Below are 24,098 nucleotides of genomic sequence, written 5' to 3' on the forward strand. Positions count from 1 at the left end.
CCTCCCCGGATGGAATTAGCCAAGTTGGGAGGAGGAATTCCACCTCGGGTGCAGACAGGGGACAGAGTGGCCGAGATAATCATTGTTGTAACAGTTTCTTACTTGTAGACTGCGTCAATTTTTAAGGCTGTTTCCCATTCATAACCTGATTCCGTTCGCTTTCTCATTCATTCTTTCATTTATTAAACACATTTATTGAGAATCTCCTATGTGTCTGGCATTATGTGTAAGAGTGCTGGTTTTATAGGGTGAATTAAAGAGCAAAGACCTATGACTCATTTGTTTGTTTGTGTGTTTTAGCTCTGCCACTTACTGTGTGGTTTTGGAGAAACTGGTTAATCTGTGCCTCAGGTTTCCCACCTGTAAAGCAGAACACATGAAGCCTCACAAGGCTGTTGTGGAGATCAAATGAGACAATAGTGGGGAAAGATCTTTACACATCTTACAACATTATGTGAATGAGTGATTATTATTACTTTGCACGAATTTGTTAGCTACTTCGTTCATTCAAAAAATATGCATGTCCTTAAATTATTTCATCCTTTGGTTGAGCGTGAAATCTGGAGTGAGAACCTGGGTGTGCCCCTAACTCACCAGCTTTGTGATCTTAAGCAACCAACATCAGCTGAAAAATGAGAATGTCAATACTGACTTATTAGTGTTGATGTATCCAATGAGATACTGTATGTGAAAAGTGCATTGTTCAGCGTAAATAAATGTCAGCTAACATTGTATTTAGGGCAGATTCTTTGGTTTCTAATTCTTATTACAGTATTTCTATTTCTGTGGCATCTTCCCCCCTGTAATATCCAGTTCAGTGTGTGCACACCTAGGGCTCTGAAGCCTCTGTTGTCTTCCTTTCTGAGAGGAGAGGGTAAAATGGGGCCAGTGGGGCAGGGGACGACTGTGTGTGCTGAGCATGTGATCAAGCCATGGGCCAGGTCCTCTGACTTCTGCTGACCTGAAGACCCTGATCTCTGGCCTCCTGAGGCATCCTGGTCCAGAGCACTCTTGCCTTGGGATTCTCACTGGCCTGGGTGTTGTCCTGCACTCCCAGGCTCCAGGTCTTCCAGGTAAGAGGGCATTGTGCCTGAGGGGCAAGAGTAATCAACCGCAGGTCATCCTCTTCATGGGGCAAAGTAGAGGCTGGCAAGTCAGGATGCATGCAAAGAGGAACGAACCTCAGGGGCTCCCCTGGGGTTACCAGAAGGCTGGGGGTCTAGCAACCAGGAATGAGTGATGCAGGCAGAGGTGCAGGGGGTGGCACTCAGAGAGGCCAGAGTTCTTGAATTAATCATCACTGAGGCTCAGAGAAAGCCCTGACAGCTGGAAGCAAGTCATTGTGACCAGAGGGGTTTGTGTGGCTGAAGAGGCAGGCAGGACAGTGTGTCCACAGCAGAGGACAATGCCAGGCATAAAACAGTTTCAACATGTGATTGAAACCCCGGAGCCTGGCAAGTGGGAGGTAAGACCCCTTCTCCATGTTGGCCCTTTGCACTGATTCCTAGAAACATTTTCTTTCTTTCTTTTTTTTTTTTTTAAAGATGACCGGTAAGGGGATCTTAACCCTTGACTTGGTGTTGTCAGCACCACGCTCAGCCAGTGAGCTAACCAGCCATCCCTATATAGGATCCGAACCCGTGGCCTTGGTGTTATCAGCACCGCACTCTCCCGAGTGAGCCACGGGCCGGCCCTGCTAGAAACATTTTCCATCTGGACTTCCCTCCACCCTGGATTTCTGTTCACCCCCTTCTTTCTTCCTGTCTTCCTTCCTGATCTTCTTTCCCTAATAGGCCCAGAGTACCAATAAATTCCAGGAGTGCATGGTGTGTGTGTGTGTATAAGTCCAAATACTGTGTGTGCTACCACTGCCACCTCCAGTGGGCATGAATGAGGCTTTGGCTTCCTGCCTCCATCCTTAACCCCTCTTCCCTCTAGCTGTCTGGGTATGAGGCAGCTGTGCCAATCACAGAGAAGTCAAATCCACTGACCCAGGACCTGGACAAAGCAGATGCCCAGAAAATTGTTCAATTGCTGGGGCAATGTGAGGCTGAGATCTTCCAGGAGGAGGGGCAAGTCACACCCACATACCAGGTGACAAAGACTCATCCCCTGCATACTACAAATAAAGGTGCCAACCCCAACCCCACCTTAACCTCTGCTCTCCCAGACCATGGCTGCTGATTTTGGAAACCCTGAGAGCCCCACAACCCCAATTCACTGTCCTCTTTCTCTTGGCTTCTGATTCCTACCTGTTCCCTACAGTGACTCTACAGCGAATCAGTTCTGACCACCATGGTACAAGTGGCTGAGAAAGTTCAGGAAGTACTGAAGGTACTAACCCTTCATCTGCTCCCTGCCTAAACTTTTCTCTTTCCCTCTAACTTTCTGTTTTTTTTTTTTTTTTTTCTGGTCTTCATTTCTCACTTTTATAGATCTCAGTTCTCCCTTCTTCCAGTCCTTCCTTTTGGATCCTTATTGTCATCTTATTAATCAATAATAATGATAATGATAACTATTATCTGCATAGTACTTTATAGTTAACAATACATTTTCACACCCATTACCCTCACGAAAACCTATGAAGCTGGTATTATTGTCTCTGCTTTTTTTCAGATGAGAAAACAAAGACTTAGAAAGGGTAATCACAGTAGCCTGCCCAAATACACCCAGATAATAATTGCTGGATAATGCTGGCTTTTAGTATTTATTTTTATTTAGATGATGAAGCTGCTTTCAGTCCTTTCTGGAATAAGTAAGGGTTTGAATGAGTAGCTAAGCCAGAGAAGGGAGTCAAACTGAAGTTTCTTTCTCCAATCCAGTGTTCTTTCTTGCTACACCACACTGCCTATATTCTGTTCAATTTGTGGGAAGGGAGGGATAAGAAGGCTCACCAATTCCTCTTCCATTACCAACAAAGAAAAGACTATGCTTCCCCCAACCTGACTGGGCCCTGGTGACCTAGGCATTTTTCCTTTTTCAGAAGCCAGATGGCGGGCTGGTGGTGCTGAGTGGAGGGGGTACCTCTGGCCGAATGGCATTCCTAATGTCGGTGAGCACCCCGATCCTAGTTTTCCTCCCTTCCTCCTCTGAGGGTGACTCTCAGGACCATAAAACTCATAATAGCTAAGCTCCCTGGTGGACGCCTCACTATACCTGGGCTCTAGGCCTGCCTCTCTCCTCCAAAAGCTAGATCTCACCAGGAAGTCCCATTTGTTCTGAGCCCATCTGAGCCCCACCAGTCTATTGCCAATGTCTCTACATCTCATGAACCCCCAATAATCATCTACAAGTTGCATCTTTAAGTGCCAGATTCCAAGTAGGACTGGGTTACGCACTGGCCTAAGAGAATCATTTTACAGCTTCTGCCCTCTAGGGGTTGCAAATCCAAGATAATTCTTCCTCCATTGTGCTTCCTCAAATCCTTTCCCCTTCAACAGGTTTCCTTTAACCAGCTAATGAAAGGTTTAGGACAGAAACCTCTGTACACCTACCTCATTCCAGGAGGTGACAAGTAAGTCAAACTGGCTTATGAATATTTTGTTTGGCCTGAATAGTGTTTTTTAGAAATCGAATTTGAATGCCTTTAGACAGAGATTGTGTCCAGTTTGCTTTGGTCCCTACCATTCCTTATTGCCTTCCACTTGGCTCACTTCACATACTTAGGTTGCCTGACTAAGTTCGGCAGGTATTTGGCTTTTTCAACTCTGGAGTGTCTGTCATGGTGCCAATCAAACAGTGGGTGCTCGTTCAAGGATAGTTTTTTATTCATTCCCTTCTTTTAATGTAGCCTGGCCTAATAAACCATAGCTTTCTGCTTCCCAACCACTGCTATTTACCTTGAGTCTGTCCTCTTAGGTCTGTGGTGGCCTCTAAGGAAGGGACAGAAGACAGTGCCTTGCATGGGATTGAGGAGCTGAAGAAGGTCTGTGCATTCTACTGACATTCAACAAGAGACATCTGTCTCTTCCTTTTCATGGGGATATAAAAGCCCGAACATTCAGCCAAAGCCTATTTCCTTTCCTGGCCCTGGCCCTGATATCTCACACAATAGGTTTGTACCCTAGAGTCTTCCCAGTTGCACTAACTTGCCCATCCGCCTCTCCTAGGTGACTGCTGGGAAGAAAAGAGTGATCGTCATTGGCATTTCAATGGGACTTTCTGTGAGTGTGAAGACAGGTTGAGTGGACCACTTTTACAGGGAGGAAGGGGATGGGAATGAAAAAGCATGGAAGATAGATTGACAAGGTGGGTGCTAGGAAACAAAGTTTACACAAGAAATCTTGATTTTAGTTTCACTAATTTGGATCCAGTTCTATGAATGTGAGAAGGGATCTTAGAATAACTGTGTATCAATCCTTAACAGCCAAGGGCTGGCCACTTAGCTCAGTTGGTTAGACCATGGTGTTATAACACCAAAGTCAAGGGTTCAGATCCCTGTACCTGCCAGCCACCAAAAAAACACAAAAAACTACCAAGATAGACATACTAGTCTCAGGGTCAGCTGACTACACTAGCAGGCCAATCCAGCCAGCTGCCTGTCTTGTAAATAAGTTTTATTGGAACACAGCCATTTGTGTTTACATGTGGTCTATGTCCTCTTTCATGCTACAACCATAGGGTTGAGTAGTTTGACGGAGCCACAAAGTCTAAAATATTTCTCTCTGGCCCGTTACAGAAAAATCTGGCACCTGGACTAGTGCCTTACTAATTAAAGCATGGTCCCAGCACCAGCAACATCAGTGTCACCTGGGGGTTGTTAGAAATGCAGAATCTTTGGCCCCACCCCAGACCAACTGAGTCCAAATCTGCATTTTAATAAGATTCCCAAGTAGTCTGTTTGAGATGCACTGGGCTAGATGACCCCAAGTTTGTTCTCAACTCTGCAGCTCTCTGATTCTAAGAATTCACTGAGCAGAAACTAGATCCCAGCAGTGTTAGATGTGGATGGATATTGACTTCAGGGAGTTTACAATTTAGTTCAATAGTTTTCAGACTTTACTGTGCAGAAGACTTCCTTGGGGAACTTTTTAAAAATGTAGTGCCCTTGGGATACTTGTTAAGAATGTGGGCCCTTCCCTTCAAATTTGGATCCAATAGATCTTAACTGGGCCTAGGAATCTGCGTTTGTCATGAGCATTTTGGGGGATTCTGATGCATGTAGGCTTCAGGCAACACTCAGAGGAACCCCCTCATCATCTCCTCCTCTCTCCCCACCAGCAGGCTCCCTTTGTGGCAGGCCGATGGACTACAACACAGATGTCTTCTTACCAGTCCTGGTTGGTTTCAATCCAGTGAGCATGGCCAGGTAAGCCTTCTGTAATGACAGGTGGTGACTGGCCAGCCCTGGGGGAGGCTGGGAGGGAGCATGTCAAAGTCTATAGTACAATCGCAAAGGAGAGGACAGATGAATATCAATCCCAAATCCCAAATATTCACCAAATCCCAGAAAATTAAAGTAAGTATGGGGTGCCCCTAAGCTTATGAGGTTTTTGTTTGTTGGTATGTTTGTTTAATTATTCTCTCCTTGCTTCAGAAATGATTGAAGGTGGCTTACAAAGTATATATAAAAGAAAAGATAGCATACACTCAAAACAGGGATTGAAGAGGCAAGGAAAACAAGGGCCAGAGAATAATATGGGGTCAGAAACGTGGATACCACAAAGATCTGTATGTTCATTTGGGGTGAGCCCCAAGCATCTTTTTAAAATTGTAGTAGTGGGTGCCGAGTGGCCCCTACTCCTTTTTGCCTAGCTCCCTTATTTTAGTGTAGTTCTCTATCATCATTTCAGACACCCCTTCGTTCCCCTCTGACTACTCAAATCTCCCACCGTTTCCTTTTCTGAGAGCCTTGTGCTACCAAATCACCTCCCTCTTTTTCTCTATCAAAGTGGCCACTTTAATCTCAGAGAAAGTCAACCTGTTAAACCAATAGGACTCAGATGTGGTTCTGTATGTGAGCTGCCTGGGAAGCATTTAAAAATATGAGGAAAATATATATTGATAAATTTTAAAAATATATAAGGAAAAGGGCTGGCTGGTTAGCTCAGAGTGCAGCCTTATAACACCAAGGTCACAGTTTAGGATCCCCATACCGGCCAGCCACCAGAAAAAGATAAGGAAGGAAGAAGATTCTTAGCCCCTTGTGATTTTGTAGGCTCGGGGAAAGGCCCTGAAATACCTATTTTTTGAAAGTATCACTGGAGATCCCAGTGCACGCACACCAGGTTGGGGAACTCTGCTAAATATACCATTGGAGTGGGCCACCTGATGAAGCTAAGGGCTTCCTGTCTCTGGAGGGATTCCAGGAAAGCCTTGTTGATTATTTTAGAGCAGCTTCGTGGTTTTAGTGGTGGTCTTGGGGAGGGGGAAGAGCTGGGTTCTTCCTGAGGTACTTTTTCACCTCTCAGATTCTAGGCTTGTAGTATAATTGTTACCAGGGTGTAAATGAGTCTCAGATTCTCCTAATCCTGATCCTTTTCATGGAGGACTCTCCACCAAAACGTATGTGCTGCAATGGGTGCTAACTACCTTCAGGCCCTGTGACTAAGTGAGATGAAGAATTTTAAATAATGTAGGCATGGAGAACTTCCAGTTGTTCGTTAAGTCAGTGGCTCCCAAACTTGGCTGATCTTCAGAGTTGTCTGGGAAGCTTTTAAAAAATACAGATTTTTTGATTCTACTTTAGAACTGCTAAATCTGGGTCTCAGGGTGGACATGATACCCAGAAATAGGTAGTATAAAAAAATGAAACTCCCTAGGTGATTTTGATGTCCAGCCAAGTTTGGGAATTTCAATTTTAAACCACACAATATGGACACTGTTTCCTTTCTCTACCCAAGTCTCCTCTTTCTGAGGTCTCTAGGAAGTTCCAGAAATAGTTTGAGGACAGATGACAGGAGACACTTTACACAATGGTTATGAAATACGTGAGACTTGTCTGCCCTAGAACTAATACAGAAGAAAAATGTAAAAATAGTTCAAGAAGAGTTGGAACCTTTGCAGTGATGGGATGATAAGGGGACTTTCATAAAGCCACCTACAGAGGTAGCTCTTTGAGGCCCTGCCGCAATGGGTGATTCACAAATTATCCCCTAACAAGCCATTAGAGATCAATGACAGAAGATTCTCGTTTTTTTGAGATTCCATGATTTGTAACTAAGCAGATAACAAGCCTGAAGCTCTTTTTTCTCATTAACACTTTGGTTTGTTCCTGATTAATTCATTCAAGGAATGTTCACCAGCTGTTAGGTGCTACGCTTCATACCTCGCAGCTTGGTTCCCTTGCTAAAGACTGTTATCCCATCCTCAGGTAGTGAGGATTCACTCTTTGAAGGGATTTCTGGAATCTATTTCCAGGAATGGGAAGGGCTTCTGATGGTCCCTGAGATGGAGACAATGTGGCAAGTTTGATGTTTGGATGACAGGCATTCCCCCAGGGGCCTACAGAGGACGAAGCTGGTGTGGCCATGGCAATGGGGCTTATGCAAGGACCAGGATACAAGAAGGTTCTTGTCTCAGGCTGGAACTTTAAACTTGAGTGTTGGCTTTGCTCTGGGCTTAAGTTACTGAATGTTTTATTAGCCCCATCCTTGGGGCTCAGGGACACAGGGTCTCTGTGAGCTCCAAAGCATCTCTCTCTGTGAAGCTGTTGACCTCTGACCCCCAATCCCAATGTGGTCTTTGATCCTGTCTCCCAGCTAAAGCACTTCCTTTAGATCCTCATAGACAATCTCCTCACGTCTGTGTCTCTCTCCATCCCAGAAATGACCCGATTGAAGACTGGAGTTCAACATTCCGACAAGTAGCAGAGCGGATGCATAAAATGCAAGAGAAACAGAAAGCTCTTGTGCTCAGTCCTGCAGTCGGGGTAGGGCCTCTCTCTCCTCTTTTCTATCTTCCCCACCTCCACCCCATCTGGGAATTGCTTGCCGCTTCCTTAGGGCCTCTGATTTTAGGTTCGGTTACATCTTGCCTAAATTCTTGAGGCCTTGTGTGTCAACTAAAATGTTATATAAATCAAGTCCTATTTTCTCATTTACTTTTTCACCTTAAGATGTTTTCTCTTCATTTCAACCCTGTCTCTCAAATCAGTGATCATCAAACACTTCAGTGATCTAGGGCAGTTTCTGTTTAGAGGAGCTCTATTCCATATATGTATAGACAGCATTGAACGGCCACTGTTAGGTCTCATTCTGTCTCTCAGTGTATTTAAATTTTGAATGTGGGCTTTAAAAAAAATGGGGTGCAGTTTCATTCTCCTGCCTTTGTAAATCCTCTCCAAAACTGGGGGGGGCCTTCTTAGCCTCAGTGCTCCTGTTCCTTTTTTCTTCTCTGGGTGTGGACACATCTCACTAGTGCCATGTTACTTTGTCCTTACAAGGGCCTTAGCCAAATCCCTGCCTCTGCCTCCCTCTGCCCATGATGGGCACATCTGTGACATTCTCCTCAGTCTTCCTTCTGTGAGATAAGAAGGCAAAATTTCATTTTATATGAGAGTCCCATCGCTTTCCTCTCCCAGATGCTCGTCTCTCTTTCCTCCTCTCTGCCATTGATGACTTTAAATCTTTACTCAGCCACTGCTCTGATCATTCTTCTTGCTGTAATCTGTCTGATGGTGTGCTGATCCATTGCAATGGCTGCTTCATTGGTCTGTCCAAAGCATGTGAAATGTGACGTGTGGATTGACATTTTTGGCGGTAGTGGGAGGTAGGGAGAAAGTTCTCCTAAAGAAAAGCATTCTCTGAAAAATCCTTGACCCAGCTGACAAGAAACCCATCATTGTTTCTTCCTCCCTAGAGTCTTGAATATACTGTAAGACTGACTAGAAGTGGCCCTTTCCCTCTCTCTTCTCCTCTTCAGTTAAACCAGCACTCCTCCTCACAACACACTGGGGGCCACCAGTACTATCAAATGCATGCCCAGGGGTCACTAACCAGGGGGCATGCACAGGGATCACTAACTGGTGGATTCCTGGGTGTCATTGCCTCCTTAGCCTGAGGGTCTCAGTGGCTCCTCCCGGATGAAAGGTGGAAGTGCCACCAAGGTCCTGCTGGAAACCCTGTTGTTAGCAGCCCATAAGACTGTGGACCGGGGCATTGCAGCATCTCAAAGTTAGGGAGGGTCTGGAAAAAAGAGTGATCAAAGTCAGGCAGAGGGAGGAGTGGTGTGGATGGGCGATGGCAGGACCAGATCCAGAGACTGGCCTGGTGGCAGGCACACCATGGCCCCACCACCTCCCCCCAGAAAAAGAGCTGGCAAGTGAATGTTGCTGTTCCTGTCACATGGTTGCAGAGTCTGGATTGTTTCCAGTGGATCCTGGATTCCTCAGGTCCAGACCTAATCTGTGAGCCTGCCTGGGGCCTTCACAGCTAGCCCAGTGTCCTTGGATGTGGGGATGGTCCAGGTCATGCAATGTAGAGCCCATTCTGCTATGGGCCTCCTGCCCTCAGCAGGGTCTCTGGCCTGGCTTCCAGTTACCTCTTCAGCAACTCTTAGATCCTGTCCCCCTCCCCGTGCTCTTTTGATGCCCTTATCCCGCTTCCTGCTCTTTCCTTTTCTGCTTACTGAAGCCCCTGCTGCCCCTCCGGAACGCAGTCTAGCTCCACTCTGTGCACCTCCATCAGGGACCAGTGGAACTTAGTTTAAGGAAATTGTGCCATTCCCTTGGGGGGGTGCTACCCAGGCTTTCTGAGGAGGCACTGGGCTCTCCCTGGGAGCTGGTGGCATTTTCCCCAGATGCCTCCTGGAAATCTTGCGGATGTTTGAGTGGGCTCATCAGGTGACCTACAGCCAAAGCTCCAAGATTGCCATCCTGATGAAGCAAGTTAGCAGCGGGTGTATTGATTTGTATTTGAAGGGCTATGTGGCCTGGATGGGGAAGGAGACCATGAAGTGAGGGTTGTAGGTCTGCGTGCTGGATGGTCAGGGCAGGCTTATTGTTTCTTCACCCCTGTGCTCTTCCATGTGTGCCTCTGGCCTCTTTTCACTGTGATCTCTCCCCTCATGTCCTCACATCAGACCCATTGTCAGCCTGGAGAAGAAAGGCCGAGTGCACTTGGTTGGCTGGCAGACGCTGGGCATCATTGCCATCATGGATGGAGTGGAGTGCATCCACACCTTTGGTGCTGGTGGGACAGACATTCTTCCTGATTCCTCTTCATCCCAATCCATTGGTCCACTATCCAAACACTTTCCTACTCCCAATCCATGGGGGTTCTGCAGTGTCTATCCTGCCCTATCTAAATAGGCATTTCAGTTACATGCTCCGTCCTTTGAACACCAACTAAGTGCTTGATCCCTCGACCCCCACCCCCACCACCACGCCTAGCTACGGCCTCCCACTCGGGTTACTCCTCACCCCACGCCCACCTGCTGCTTTCCTCCCAGCCCCACTGACACCCCTGAAGCCCAGAACCCTTCTTTCCTAAAAAGTCCATCACTCCCTTCTCACTGTCCCTAAACTTCCCAGATTTCCGAGATATCCGTGGCTTTCTCATTGCTGATCACAGTGACATGTTTAACCATAAGGCTGAGCTCATCGATCAGGTCAGAGGAGGACAGGACTTGGGGAGTTTGTGATGATCACTGTTGTGCAGAGGGTAGAAGGAAAGGGGAAGGGGGAGACAAGTGGGGGGAGAACAATGGGATAGATAGAGAAGGGAATGTGGGCTGAAGGTTGCAAGGCTTTGGGGTAGCACAGGGAGTTTGGAAAGCTCTGGATTTACCCCCGAAACCTGGCTCTAGTCCACTGACTTGCTACATCATCTTGGGCATAACGTTTACCTCTTTGAACCTTAGTTTTTTCATCTGTAGACAAAGTGGCTGTATTAGATGTCCTCAAAGGTCCTCATCAGTCTTTAAGTCTGTGCTCTAGAGTGTGTTCATGGGAAGGACTGCCCCATCTTCCTCTGCCCCAGGGTCCCCAGTTCTCCTTCTCCCAGGAGGACTTCCTGACTTCCATCCTGCCATCCCTCATGGAAACTGACACTGTGGTCTTCATTTTCACCCTGGATGGTGAGAGGGGAGATGGGTGCTGTGGGTGAAGGGATGGAGGCAGGAGAGTGACTCAGAGGAGCTGTCATTTTTCTGGGTCTTGGGGAACCTTCCCAGAGGGAGGGACAGGGCTGAGTATCCTGACTGGACCCTGGGGGAGCGGAAGAACCGCTGCACAGCCAGCCCTTCAACTGTGATGCCCTCTGCCTCTCCTAGACAACCTCACAGAGGTGCAGACACTGGTGGAGCAGGTGAGAGAGAAGACCAGCAACATCCAGGCCCTGGTGCACAGCACTGTGGGGCAGTGCTTGCCAGTGAGGATCCAGCCATGAGGAGGGGACCCTGGGAGGCAGCTGCAGCCAGGCCTTCCTGCAGAGGCCTCCTCTGCTCCTTTCTCTCTCTCCTCAGACCGCTCTGAAGAAGCTCTTGCCTTCCATCATCAGCATCACATGGCCACTGCTTTTCTTTGAATATGAAGGGAACTTCATCCAGGCATGAGGAATGAGAAGGTAATATCTGTGGTGAGGGGCTCAGAGGGGGAGAGATTCTAGAAACTGGAAAACCCAAGCCTGGAGAGTAGAAAGCTTGAAGGGTTGTCGGACCTCCACAAAGCCAGCTGGGGAAGTTCTTGGGTTTCCAGGTCACTAGTCAGAGTTTCCAAGGCAATGCGCTACTGGGTTCAGCTCTCTCTAGGAATATGCAAAAAGTGCAGGATAGACCACCAGTCACCCAACGGATGTTCATTTGCCCTTTGGGACAGGTTAATTGTCAATACTATAGTCATATCATTATCCAAAAGCCTTTAAGTCACTTCTTTTTCTTTCTGTTTTTATTTTGCAAGTTATACTGGGCGGAATTTGCTGCAAATAATATTACACTGATATAGTCCTTGTTTGCTAATGAAATTACAATCCAGTACAAGCACTGATAATAATTATAAAAATAACAGTTTGTGTGCACTTCACAGTTTAGAGTTTGGAGTGGACATCAGGATATTTGGGCTCTAGTCCAGTGCTGCTGTGTGGCCCAAGAAAGAAAGGAATTTTATATCTCTGGCCCTCAGTTTTCTCACATACCACCTGCCCACCCTCTGTAGGGTGGGATCAGAGCCCTGAAGGGTTGCCCTGGTAAGATGTGATCTCTCATCCATTATTCAACCCACCTCCTACAGGAAGCTTCCCGAGCTAACCAGACACAGCTGGCATGCTGCCTTACCTAGACTCAGAACTCTTCTGGAACCTTCTCTCCTCCTGAGCAGGGGATTCAGTCTCCTACCAAGGCATATCTTTGTCTTCCCTTCCAAGCAGTGTCCATTTATCACATTCCTGCTTCTTGGCATGCTTTCCACATTCATTGTCTCCTTTAAGATCTCCCATCTTCTAGGAAGTCTTCTCTAATTAACCTCACATCATCTTGACCCCTCCTTTATGTTATATGAGAGTAGTTCAAAAGGTTTGTGGAAAAATAGAATTAAAAGACAATGCAAATCTTTCCATGTACTTTTTGAAGTACCTTTACATACCTCTCCACACTTATAGGTTCTATTATACAATCATAATACCTAATACGCATAATACCTAATACCCTTTGCCCTTTATAAAGTATCTCACATGTATTATCTAAGTTCTCATGACAATCTTCTGAGGAATGTATGTTTGAAACTAAGAGATTAAGGGATGTGATCTTGGTTAAGACAGGAGTCAAGACGTGAACCCAGATTTTGTGTGTCTAAGTCCATGGTTTACTTTGCCACACAAAATGAATTTCAACCACATCTAAGAGTTAAGCTGGATTCTTTTGTTTATTCAACAAATATTTTTTAAGCACCTATCACATGCCAGGTGCTGTTCCAGGGATAGGGGATATAATAGGAAATGATAATCTGTGATCTTTTGTTGCTTTGTGTTGCTTTGCCCCCCACGGATTTGTCACCCCACTTCCCCTGGGTGACGGAGACGCAAAGGATTACTCAAAGCCCATCTCTTCTGACCAGTGAGGAGCCCCAAAGTGGTTAACTTCCCTGGGAACACTCCCTCCAGCAAGAGGCAACCCTTCCTTGGGAAATTAACCCTGAACTGGGGTTCTCTTCCTGCATTTATTTTCCAGACCAGGAAGTTACAGGAAGAGAACATAGGTGGGGTTATAGTTTAACAATTTAGGCTGGTAACTTTCAGTGAAACAAGCCAGATGACACTCCAGTAAGGCAATTAAGTGGTCCTATCAACAACAGCTTGATCTTAGCAAACATTCCTTCTTACAGCAATTTCTCAGTATCTTTACATAACAATCAGTAACTGGTCTGTCCTTGAGCCAGCAACCTTGCTGTGCCACAAATCTTTATCTTACACCAGAGACTTTATAGCCTGAGGAAAATTTCCAGTCCTCCACAAGGTCAATATTTGACTCTGCAAGGCTTTGGAAAACCAGGCCCTGTGAAGTACATATGCTTTATAGTATATTCCACAATCTTTTAAACAACTGTATTTTTAAACAAAAATATTATTTTAATAGCAATACATTTTCACTGTAAAAACTTTAGAAAATACAGAAATGCAAAAGAAGAAAAAAATCATCCATAATCCACTGACTTCCAAAAAAATGCTCTTACAAATTTTGGAGAATACCCTTCTAGACTTCTTTTCTATGCATATGTAAATATATATGTGCAAAAATAAGACCATATTGACATGCTGTTTTTACGCTGCTTTTCTTCATTTAAAATTATGAACTCCTTTCTGTACTAATACATCTATGCCATCATTTTTAATGTCAATGTAATATTCCACTGTTTGGATGTACCATAATTTGTTTACTCTAACCTTAATTGTCAGATGTGGAGACAGTCTCAATATGATGATTTTTATTAAAATGCTGCACCAGACATCCTTATACACACACCTTTTGTTCATTTGACTATTTCACTAGGATAATTCCACCCAAAAGTGGAATCACTGGGTCAAAAAAAAAATTTAAGGCGTTTTGACACATATGGTCAAATTGACTTCTTTTGTTTGTTTACTGACAAAGTGTAAAATTGCTTGTTCCCTCACACCCCCATAAACACTGGGTAGTATCTATCTTTTTAATCTTTGCTAATGAGCAAAGCAACCAAACAAAACAAAGGCATTTTAGTGTTGTTTTATATATTTTTAATTCCTGTGGAGGTTGACTGCTTAAAGATATGTATTTGGCCAGTTTGATTTTTTTTCTTTCATGTACTGCTTGCTTCTTCATGTATTTTGGGTGTATTCACTCATTCTTTTGGGGGGATATTTATTTACTTTTCTTACTGATTTGTAAGAGGGGGTGTGTATAGCAAAGACAGAAGCCTTTTTTTGTGTGTTCTATATTTTTCCTCAGTTTGTTATTCTTTTTTATTTGTAAGTTTTGTTTTTTTTCGGAGGGGGGTTGTTTGTTTTTTGGCAGCTGGCTGGTATGGAGGTCTGAACCTTTGATCTTGGTGCTGTTACACTGCACTCTAACCAACAGAGCTAACCAGCCAGCCCTATTTCTATGTTCTTGATGTAGAGATATTTTATCTACAATTTTATGTAGTCAAATCTATCAATCTTTTCCTCTGTGGTTTTTGTCTTTTGCTTGGTGCTGGTTTTATCTTTCTAAATGGATTGGAATTATTTGAAATAAGGCTTCCTTTAGGGCTGGTAAATCTGTAGTTGTGGAAATATTTTTTATGTAAACTGCCCCCACACTTATATTTTGAAAAATTTCATTCGTACAGAAAGATTGCAGTAATAGTACAATGAACACTCATGTGCTTTGCCAGAGATTCACCAGGTAACATTTGCCATGTTTGCTTCCTATCTCTCTTTTCCCCTGAATCATTTGAAAGATAATTGGAGATAGCATGACACTTCACACTAATTACTTTGGCATGTGTCCCCTAAGAACAAAGGCATTCACCTACATAATTACAATATAATTATCCACTCTGGAAAATGACATTTAATACAATACTATTGTGTAATATCCAGACCACATCCAAATTTCCCCAATTACCTCTGTATTATTTTTATTTTCCAGATCCAGGATCCAGTCAAGGATAATACAGTGCATTTAGTTTCAGGTCTCTTTGGTTTCCTTTAATCTAGACGAGTTCCTCAGCCTATTTTTTTTTTTTTTGTCTTCCATGACATCAACATTTTAGAAGTCCAGGACAATTGTATTCCAGAACGTGCCTCACTTTGGATTTGCCCTATTGTTTCTTTGTTATACTCAGGTTAAAACTTTTGCCAGGGGCTGGCCCGTGGCTCACTCGGGAGAGTGTGGTGCTGATAACACCAAGGCCACGGGTTCAGAACCCATATACGGACGGCCAGTTAGCTCAATGGTTGAGCGTGGTGCTGACAACACCAAGTCAAGGGTTAAGATCCAAGGGTTAAGATGACCGGTTAAGATCCGGTCATCTTTTAAAAAAAAACTTTTGCCAGGAGTACTGCTAGGGGAGGCTGTGCCCTTATCAGTGTGTCATATCAGGAGGCCCCTGATACCAGTTTGCCCCTTTATTGGTGATGCTATGTTTGATCATTTGTTTAAGGTGGTTCTGTTAGATTTCTCTTTATCCTGTTTCTTAGCAATTTTTCAGCCAATGGTTTTAGCATCCACTGATGATTCTTGGTTTAATCGATTATTATATGGTGGTTTTAAAATGATACTTTTCTATTTCTGTTCTTTCTATCTGTATTTATTAGTTGACATTCTTCTGTAAAGGAAAATTTTCTCTTCTCTCTCCACCCCATCCATGTTTGTTTTTAATATCAGTATGGACTCATGTTGTTGTTAAACGTGTTTTAATCTATTCCTGTCATTTTTCATTATTCATTTTAACGTTCAAAATGAGAGCCTATTCAAGCTGGCTCCTGTGCCCTTGTGACATATTCACATCAATATTTGAACCTTCTTTGCTGTGTTTCTTTTTGCAAAAAGAAAAAGAAAAAATCCCTTTTTCTTATGCAAAGGGTAGTACACCCTTTTTGCTTAACAAGATATTCAGGAAATCCCTCACCTTGCAGTTTACAGATCTTTTCCTCATTATTATTTACATTTGTGTGTGTGTGCACATACAATAGTTTACCCAGTCAGTCTCCTATGCAGGAATACAAAAACGTCGTCTCAGGCTTACCTGTACTTTCCCTGGTCCAGTCGTAATCAGTCATTTCTCCAAGGAGCCCTGATTCTTGTTAATGGGTTCTGGTTTATGAAAACCTAGGAGCTAAGGGTGTTCAGTGCTTTGGTGTGTCTTTGTCTCTAAGCCCTATCAGTAGAAAGGACAAGGATATGTGTGTGTTTGTATATGTATGTGTATTGTGTATGTGTGTGTATGTATATATATTTATATTCACACACATATAAACATATATGCATATGTGTATGTATGTATATTCTCACTTTCCTATCCCCTTTCCCTTAGGAAGAATGTTGATTTCCAACATCATCAATATATTTACTCAATTCTACAATACGTACTAAACAGTTTTGAAATTGCTACCCTAATAGCACTATCATTAACAAAGTTATTAAAAAATGTTCAAAGTTTCTTTGCAGTTCTTTTTGTCCTTTGATTGTATCCCACTGAAAGAGAGTAAAGTGTTCAAAAGCCACTTGGATTGATTCTTTTTTTCCCCTCTGTGGTTATGTTATTAATATGATAAACAGGTTCAGCTGTCTTTATTTGTTCTCAATTTTAGAGTTTTTTCAGTTTTTGATTTATCTTTGAATATGTAAAACATAACATGGTTTAAAGATCAAAACTATAAAAACTATAAAAAGGGGATGTCCCATTCCCTTCCCTATTCCTTCCATCCCATTTCCACTCATGCCTGTAGGTAACCAATTTTGTTAGTTACAGGTTTATCCTCCTGCATTGCTTTTTGCCAAAAAAAGTGTACGTGTGAGTATATATACTTTGCACTTTCTCATACAAGAGGCAGCTTACTATACTCTTTTTTGCTTTAACAAGGTATCCTAAAAATCATTTTGGTTTATAGGGCTCTTCTTCCTTAGTTTTTACCTTTGTAAGTGATCCCATGTATACAATAGTTTACTCAGGCAATCTCCTATGTCGGGCATTCAGGTTGTTTCTAATATTTCGCTATTACCAATAATGATGCAGTAAATGTATGAGTGTGTGTGTGTGTGTGTGTGTGTGTGTGTGTGTGTTCGTAATGTTAGAAGTGAATCTTTGGGGTAAATTTCTAGAAGTAATAGACCTGGGTCAAAGGGAAAACACATTGTAATTTTGTTAGATATTGCAAAATTTCCCTTCATAGGGATTTAGCATTTGGCTTCGCACACCAGCAGTATACGAGAAGGCTGCTTCCATTCTCAGTATAGCCTCTCTGAGAGGATTGTGAAGCTTTTGGATTTTGCCAATCTGATAGATGAGAAATACCGTTTCTGTGTAGTTTTCATTTGTATTTCTCTTACTATGTGTGAAGGTGAGCATCTTTCACATGCTTAAAGGTTTTTAGTAAAATTTTTTAAAATTTTTCATTTGTGAACTGTGTGTTCAGGTGTTTTACTCTTTTTTTCTAACATGTTTTTTGGTCTTTTTCATCCCTCGATTTTGAGTCCTTTGTAAATTAAAGGCATTAGCCTTTTATCTCTGATATATGTTGTAAATATTTTCTCTGGGTTTTAACCATGCCAAAGTCTTTGTTTTAATTTCCTGAAGTTGAACTTATCCATCTTTCTTTTATTGAATTTTGTTCTTGAGGCACAGAAATCTTTTCCCAAAACTCAGGTTGTAAAGGAATTCCAACCATGTTTTCTTTTTGTAAAAATGGTTTCTTTCTTTCTTTCTCTCTCTCTTTTTTTTTTTACATTTAGATCTTTAATTCATTAGGAGTTTATTCTCATGGGGTAAGACATGAATCCCATTTAATATTTTCCAAGTTATTATCCTATTGTCCCCATATAATCCTTTTAAGCCCATCTTTTCCTGAGTTATTTGAGATGCTACCTGTGTCACATACTCAGTTCCTGTGTGCATTGGCCTATGTCTGGACTTTCTATTCTGTTCCACTGGTCTGTCTATTGATGTGCTACTAACATATGTTTCACTATAGAGGCCTTATGGTATGTTTAATATCCAATAGGTTTCATCCTCCCTTTATTGCTCTTTTTTTAAAGGATTTTCCTGGCTATAATTGCTGGCTTATTTTTCCATATGAACTTTAAAATGAATGTGTCTAGCTCCAAATTATGTAAAATTAAAAAACTTTTTTGCGTTAATGATAGTTAATGGTAAATGTTTAATGGTATATATAGTTAATGATATAACCTAGATTTAATTGACCTCTCCCACAGGGCAGTCTGACATGCATCGGTACTATACGAGCCAGCTTCATCCTGATTGGTCAGATTAACTGTTGTTGTACCCAGTATCCTTGTCATTCACTTGTTAAATGTTTTCAGTATATCCTCTTCTGGGGGATTGTGTGACCAGCTATTTCTAGAGTTCCAGAATAAGGAGGTAATAGTAGCAGTAGCTTGTTTTCCTCAGCATGGCTAGGACCAATTAATTAATGCCCTCAACACCTTTACTGGACCCCTGTTGCCCTGAAAGTGCAGCAATAGATATTATAAGTGCCACAAAGTGAGCAAGATATGAGGGCCAAGGACAGGGGGCAGTTATACTCACAGTACCATGTGTTTGTACAACATTTTAGTTTTCAACATGCTTTCACGTACATTTGCTCATTTATCCAGGAGATGATTGTGGCAAAGTAGGACAGGCCTTCATCATTGAGGATTTAGGTCCTGATTCTGCATCTCACTATCATATGAGCTTATCCATGCTGATTTACTTCTGACCTTTAGTTTTCTCATAAATAGAAATGGGGATAGAAAAACCTATTTCGTAGGGTTGTTGTAAGGATTAAATGGAATTTGTTTTTTAAGAAACACGTATAGATCAGTAACCATGTGTGAGCCATTGTCAAAAGGACTGGGTCTCTGGAGCAGAATAAGATACCATGCCTTCAAGGAGCTGTGGTTTAGTGGAATGAATCCCAAGCCTTCTACTCCTCTCCTGTCTGGTACCCAGGGAGTAAAAGAAGTTCTGGCATGAGCAAAACCCTACTATGGAAGAACTCAGAGAAGATATCTGTCTACCCAGGGGTCACAAACATAAATGGGTGAAACCACCAGGTGTACTTGAGACAGTCCTGGTTTAAACCTACCATCCTAACATTTAAATGCTGGGCTTGTCAAACAAATTATGTCTGCATTTTGGCCCTGGTTTTCAACTGTTGGTTTTCTGTCTGATAACAGGGCGCTGTCCACCTTGTTGCTTTCCTGTCCTCTAATTTTTGATACTCTTCTGGGTCTGCCCTTTTTAGAAGTTCCAGCATGAGCTAAGCACCAAGTGGGTGCTGAATACGGTGAGTAATGGGGCCCACGTGCTTCTCAGCAAGATCCTACAAAACCACATGTTGGACCTCCGCATAGCCAACTCCAAGCTCTTCTGGTGGGCACTGGCCACGCTGCAGGTAGGGACATGATGGGGTGGAGCAGGGTGGAGCCTGGGCTCGATGCCTAGGCTGCCATAGGAGGGCCTTTTTGCAGAGGTATGGATATGTGTAGGGGTAAGGACTGACTGACTCTTCTTCTGCGTGCTACTTCTATCAGACGCATCCTTGCCTCTGAGAATTATATGTGCATGCATGGGTGTGTGTTAGTGAAACTATATTAGTCAAGATTCTTTCAATTACAAGGATGTGACAGAATACCCTTTATACTGGTTTAAGCTAAACAAGGCAAATGACTGCTCATGTAACCGAACAGTTCTAGGGCAGCTGGACCCAGATACTCTAATGACGTGTTCCAGAACCTTCAGCCCTTAGCTCTGCTTTTCTCTGTGTTGCTCTCATTCTCAGGCAGGTTTTCTCCATTAGGTGGCAAATTGGACACTAGTAGTGCCAGCCTGACGTCCTACCAACTCAGCAACCCTAATGAGAAGAGTGCTTATCTGTCCTTGTGATTCTGCAAATCCCTGGGGGAGGGCTCTCATTGGCTTGGCTTGGGTCACGTGCACATGCCTGAACCAGTCACTGTTCTCCCAGGGAAGGGCACTCTGCCGAGCCTGGTTCATAGCTTTCCCTTGAAGATGGTGGCAGAGGAAGGGGCAGGAGGTGAGCCCCAGTCAAACCATGTGGCCTGAGAGTGGGGGAGCATTATTTCCCCAGAGGAAAATCAAGGTGCTGGTACTGGAGGAGGAGGAATGGATACTGAGCAGATAGCATGACAGATGGTCATGGTAGTGGAGTTACCAGATTTAGGAAGTAAAAATATAGGACACCCAGTTAAATTTGAACTACAGATAAATAAAGGATGCTTTTTTAGTATAAGTGTGTCCCTTGCAATGTTTGGGACATATGAAGGTACTTCAAAAAGCTCATGGAAAAATGGAATTAAAACAAACCTATCCTGTACTTATATGATTTTTTTTTCATTATTTATCTGAAATTCAAATTTAACTGTATGTCTTGTATTTTTATTTGCCAAATATGACAACTTTACCAGAAAGGAATCAATTAATGAATATTTAGTGAGCACCGACCAAGTCCCTAAAACAACTTATGGTTGTTATTGAAGTCTAGTAGAACTACAGAGACAGTGGGGTCAGTATGCACTATCGCGCTACAGAAGGCTTCATGGAAGAAGTGACATTTGAGCTAGGCCTGGTGGTTATGGCTTGGATGGGTGAAGGGCAGAGGCATTTTTGTATGTAAGAGCATTAGCCAAAGCCTGGAAGGGGGACTAGGCATGCTATGTTGGGGACACAGGTCTAACTAGAGTGCAAAGTCACTTTACACAATAGTGAGGGATTATGAAGGAGCGGGAAGGGAAGAGATTGTGGAAAGTTAAAGCCAGACAAGAATTTGGACTTATCAGATGTAGCTATACCTCTGCTTCCAAAACGATGGCCACCAGTCACATGTGACTACTGAGCACTTGAAATGTGGCTAGTGTGACTGAGGAACTGAATTTTTAATTTTACTTGAAAACTGGAGCAATGTAATTTTTTTTCATTAAATGCAAGTTTATAGTGCTAGGACTACATTTTACTTGTTAACATTGCAAGTGTAGCACCCAGTTGAGGTGTGTAATTGTAAAATACACACCAGATTTCAAAGACTTAATACAAAAATATTATAAAATATCTCAATAATAATTTTTAATATTGCTTACATGTTGAAACATTTTGGATAATTGCATTAAATAAAATATATTATTAAAATTGATCTCACCTGTTTCTTTTTTAATGCAGCTACTAGAAAACTTAAAATGACATGTGGCTTGCATTGTGTTTCTATTGGATGGTGCTGAGCTAGACAGAGGGGAAGGTGGTGGCAAAAGGAAGCAGCGTTTGTGGATGAACAAGGTGCAGGGAGGAAACGGAGGGAGGGAGTTCGGTTTAAGATTACCAATCTGTGGGGTCGATGGGACACAGCTGAAAATTTGACCAATTTTCCATTAATTCTCCAGTTTAACCCAGCCAATCAAGGCCCACCACCAGCCCCTTTAACCCTGTTTTCTTTACACCTGGGGATTATGCGTTTGGGATCGTCACAGGGATGAATTCTCTATAGCCTCTACAGCCTGTCTTCGGGATCCCAGCCCCCACTCTCCTAGTTCTTTCTCCTTCCTAGACCCCTTCTCAGTTCCCCTGACCTTCTAGCCTGACACTGACCTTACCACTTCTTCCATAGCGGTTCCTGGACAGTCCAAGGCTCAATGCATCGAGAGCCTCCTTCAAGCAATCCACTTTCCTCAGCCACTGTCAGATAATATTTGGGCTGCTCCCATCTCCTGCCACATCTGGGTTGCAAATGAGAAGGAACAAGTATCTTGCCCACTGCTGGTCATTCAACAAACCCTTATCAAGCATTTTCAGGAACTTTGCTTGGCATTGAGTTTATGAAGCTCAGTGACATTCTGCCCCCGAGGAGCTCCCTCTTTATGGGGGAGACATGACTGCAACAAGTGATCACAGAGGTATGGAAAAGGTACTACAGGGGCACAGAAAAGGGGTCTTTTATCTTTCCTAGGAGAGGAGTCAGGGAAGAGAGGGAGGAGGAGCCTTTGCACTGGGTTTTGAAGGATGAATAGGAGTTTTCAGGGTCAAAGTAAATGTTTCTCTCTGCTCTTGACCCACCTCATTACCATTTTCTATTGATAATGTCCTATTCTTGCATCCAGCCTGTTGGCTCTTGAATCTCACTCCAAATGCTCCTCCAGAGTTCTTCCTCAGATGATCTCACTTTCTCAGGCTTCCCTTCTTCCTGCTTCCTCCCCACAGGTGATCCCCACAGCCTTGCTGAGCCTCTTATTCCGGTGTTCGATCCATGATGAGGCCAAGGCACACCTAGCTGTAGCTCCTTCTGTGAGGCTGTAGCTCCAGTTTGTGAGGCTGTAGCTCCAGTCTGTGAGGCTGTAGCTCCAGTCTGTGAGGCTGTCAGGATTGCCCTTGCTGGCCCAGGTCAGAAGCGCAATGCAGACCCCCTCAAGACTGTAGAGGCTGCCATGCAGTGAACTGCTGTTTCTGGGCATGTGCAGAGGTCCCAGCCCAACCCAAGGGGACTTGTGCCAGTGGCACATATGGTGGGAGGGAGAGGCTCAGTTTCCAGGGGCACCAGCAGCCCAGGGTGGGGAGAAAGATTCTCTCCTCCTTGGGAGGGGGAGCTCTTGCTTTCAACCCAGTGGTTTCCATTTTCACTGGCTTATTCTGATTTCAGAAATAAAACTAAATGTTTTGCTTTGGAAAGTTAACCTTCTAAAGTCAGTAAAACAGAGTCAGTACATTAGAGGTGGGACAAGATGGTGGCATGGGTTGGTCCCAACAGCAGATTTGTTTTAGTAATTCTCACTCTCCCCACACCCCCCATTTCATTGGCCTCTGACTCGAATCTTATTGCAGCATCCCCACATCCCCCATCTCCAACATGCAGGCAAGTGTGCACACACATGCACACACACACTTCAATCCCATACAGATGCACAAACAAGGGAAGGTGGGAACTTTTAGATAATTCCAGTGAAAGAGAGGAAGAAGTTGCGTCCCTAACATAAGACACCAAGGAAAAGGCAATGCTGATTAGACATGACAGGGTCCTTGTCACTAGAATGAAAGCTACCTCTACACCTGAGACTAGGAAGTGAGGGTTGCATCCCCTGCCCTGTGTTGGTAAGAGGAATGTAAGGAACTCTGGAGGTGCTGGACACCTTTTGGGCACGGGATCCAACAAACACTAGAAACCCCATTCTGTACATTTAAGACCTAAGCTGTCCCATGTTTTGACAACTCAAAGACACCTGTGTTCATCCCAGGTTCATGCCAGCTCCTCAGTGCCTTTGATGTGTGGCTTCCATAGTAGAGAGCCGGCTCCCCTTTGTGCCCAAGAAATATCCAGGTACTGGCTACCTGGTTTTCATACCCTCTGGGGACAAAACCTTTCTGCAAAGAAGGTCACTGGAACTTTTAGGCAGGTGGTTGACTGCTAAGGAACCACATTTCGGTTTTATGAGGATAGAATAATCAACCTTTTAAAGGCAGCCACAAGGCCTCTCTGTACATCTGTGGGCCTCCAGCTCCTATCTGAGCTCTGTGTTCCCGTTTCATGCCTTTACACTGCTACCTTAGATCTTCACCCAACTCTTCTCTCCCCAACCACCACTCTCAAAGTGCCTTCTGAGTGTCACCCCTTTGTCTTTCATCTTCTACAAACACTTCTTCCTAACTGCAACTCAAGATGGCTAAAGTTAGGAAAGGATCCTGCAAAGGCCCTCTGCTTCTCTTTGCCCACAACTCTCTCCCATGTGTTTTCATTGGGTACATTAATTTCTCATCTTAGCATCATGAGCAAGGTCAAGTCAGCTTCTAGGGCCTGAGAAGGTAGAGCACCCCGTGATCCTGCTGATGATGCCAACATGTGCAGGACCCCCACTCCCACATGGTGGTGGGTTATGGTGCTGGGTTAGGTTTTCCCAAGGCTGGATGCAGGAGGAGTCCAGATGCCCAGAGTTCTTTTACTTGCCACATATTTGGATGGTGCAAATATATCAAGAAAATTCAATTCTCA

The 24,098-nt window shown here is 43.7% G+C and overlaps 1 protein-coding gene across 1 annotated transcript; it reads left to right on the top strand.

Annotated features, from left to right (window-relative positions):
• The first annotated feature begins 1,405 nt into the window (after positions 1-1,405).
• GCKR (glucokinase regulator) lies at positions 1,406-22,551 on the top strand. Its single transcript, XM_063078896.1, is given in 21 exon segments — positions 1,406-1,465; positions 1,939-2,094; positions 2,266-2,334; positions 2,984-3,052; positions 3,441-3,514; positions 3,859-3,925; positions 4,110-4,163; positions 5,224-5,239; positions 5,242-5,308; positions 7,765-7,870; positions 8,996-9,113; positions 9,720-9,837; positions 10,033-10,130; positions 10,472-10,548; positions 10,920-11,016; positions 11,212-11,309; positions 11,404-11,487; positions 19,356-19,521; positions 21,729-21,862; positions 22,319-22,390; positions 22,450-22,551. Coding segments are annotated over 21 exon segments (1,902 nt in total).
• Positions 22,552-24,098: the final 1,547 nt, after the last annotated feature.

This window comes from Cynocephalus volans, chromosome 14 (genome assembly GCF_027409185.1).
Source record: "Cynocephalus volans isolate mCynVol1 chromosome 14, mCynVol1.pri, whole genome shotgun sequence".
Lineage (NCBI taxonomy): Eukaryota > Metazoa > Chordata > Mammalia > Dermoptera > Cynocephalidae > Cynocephalus > Cynocephalus volans.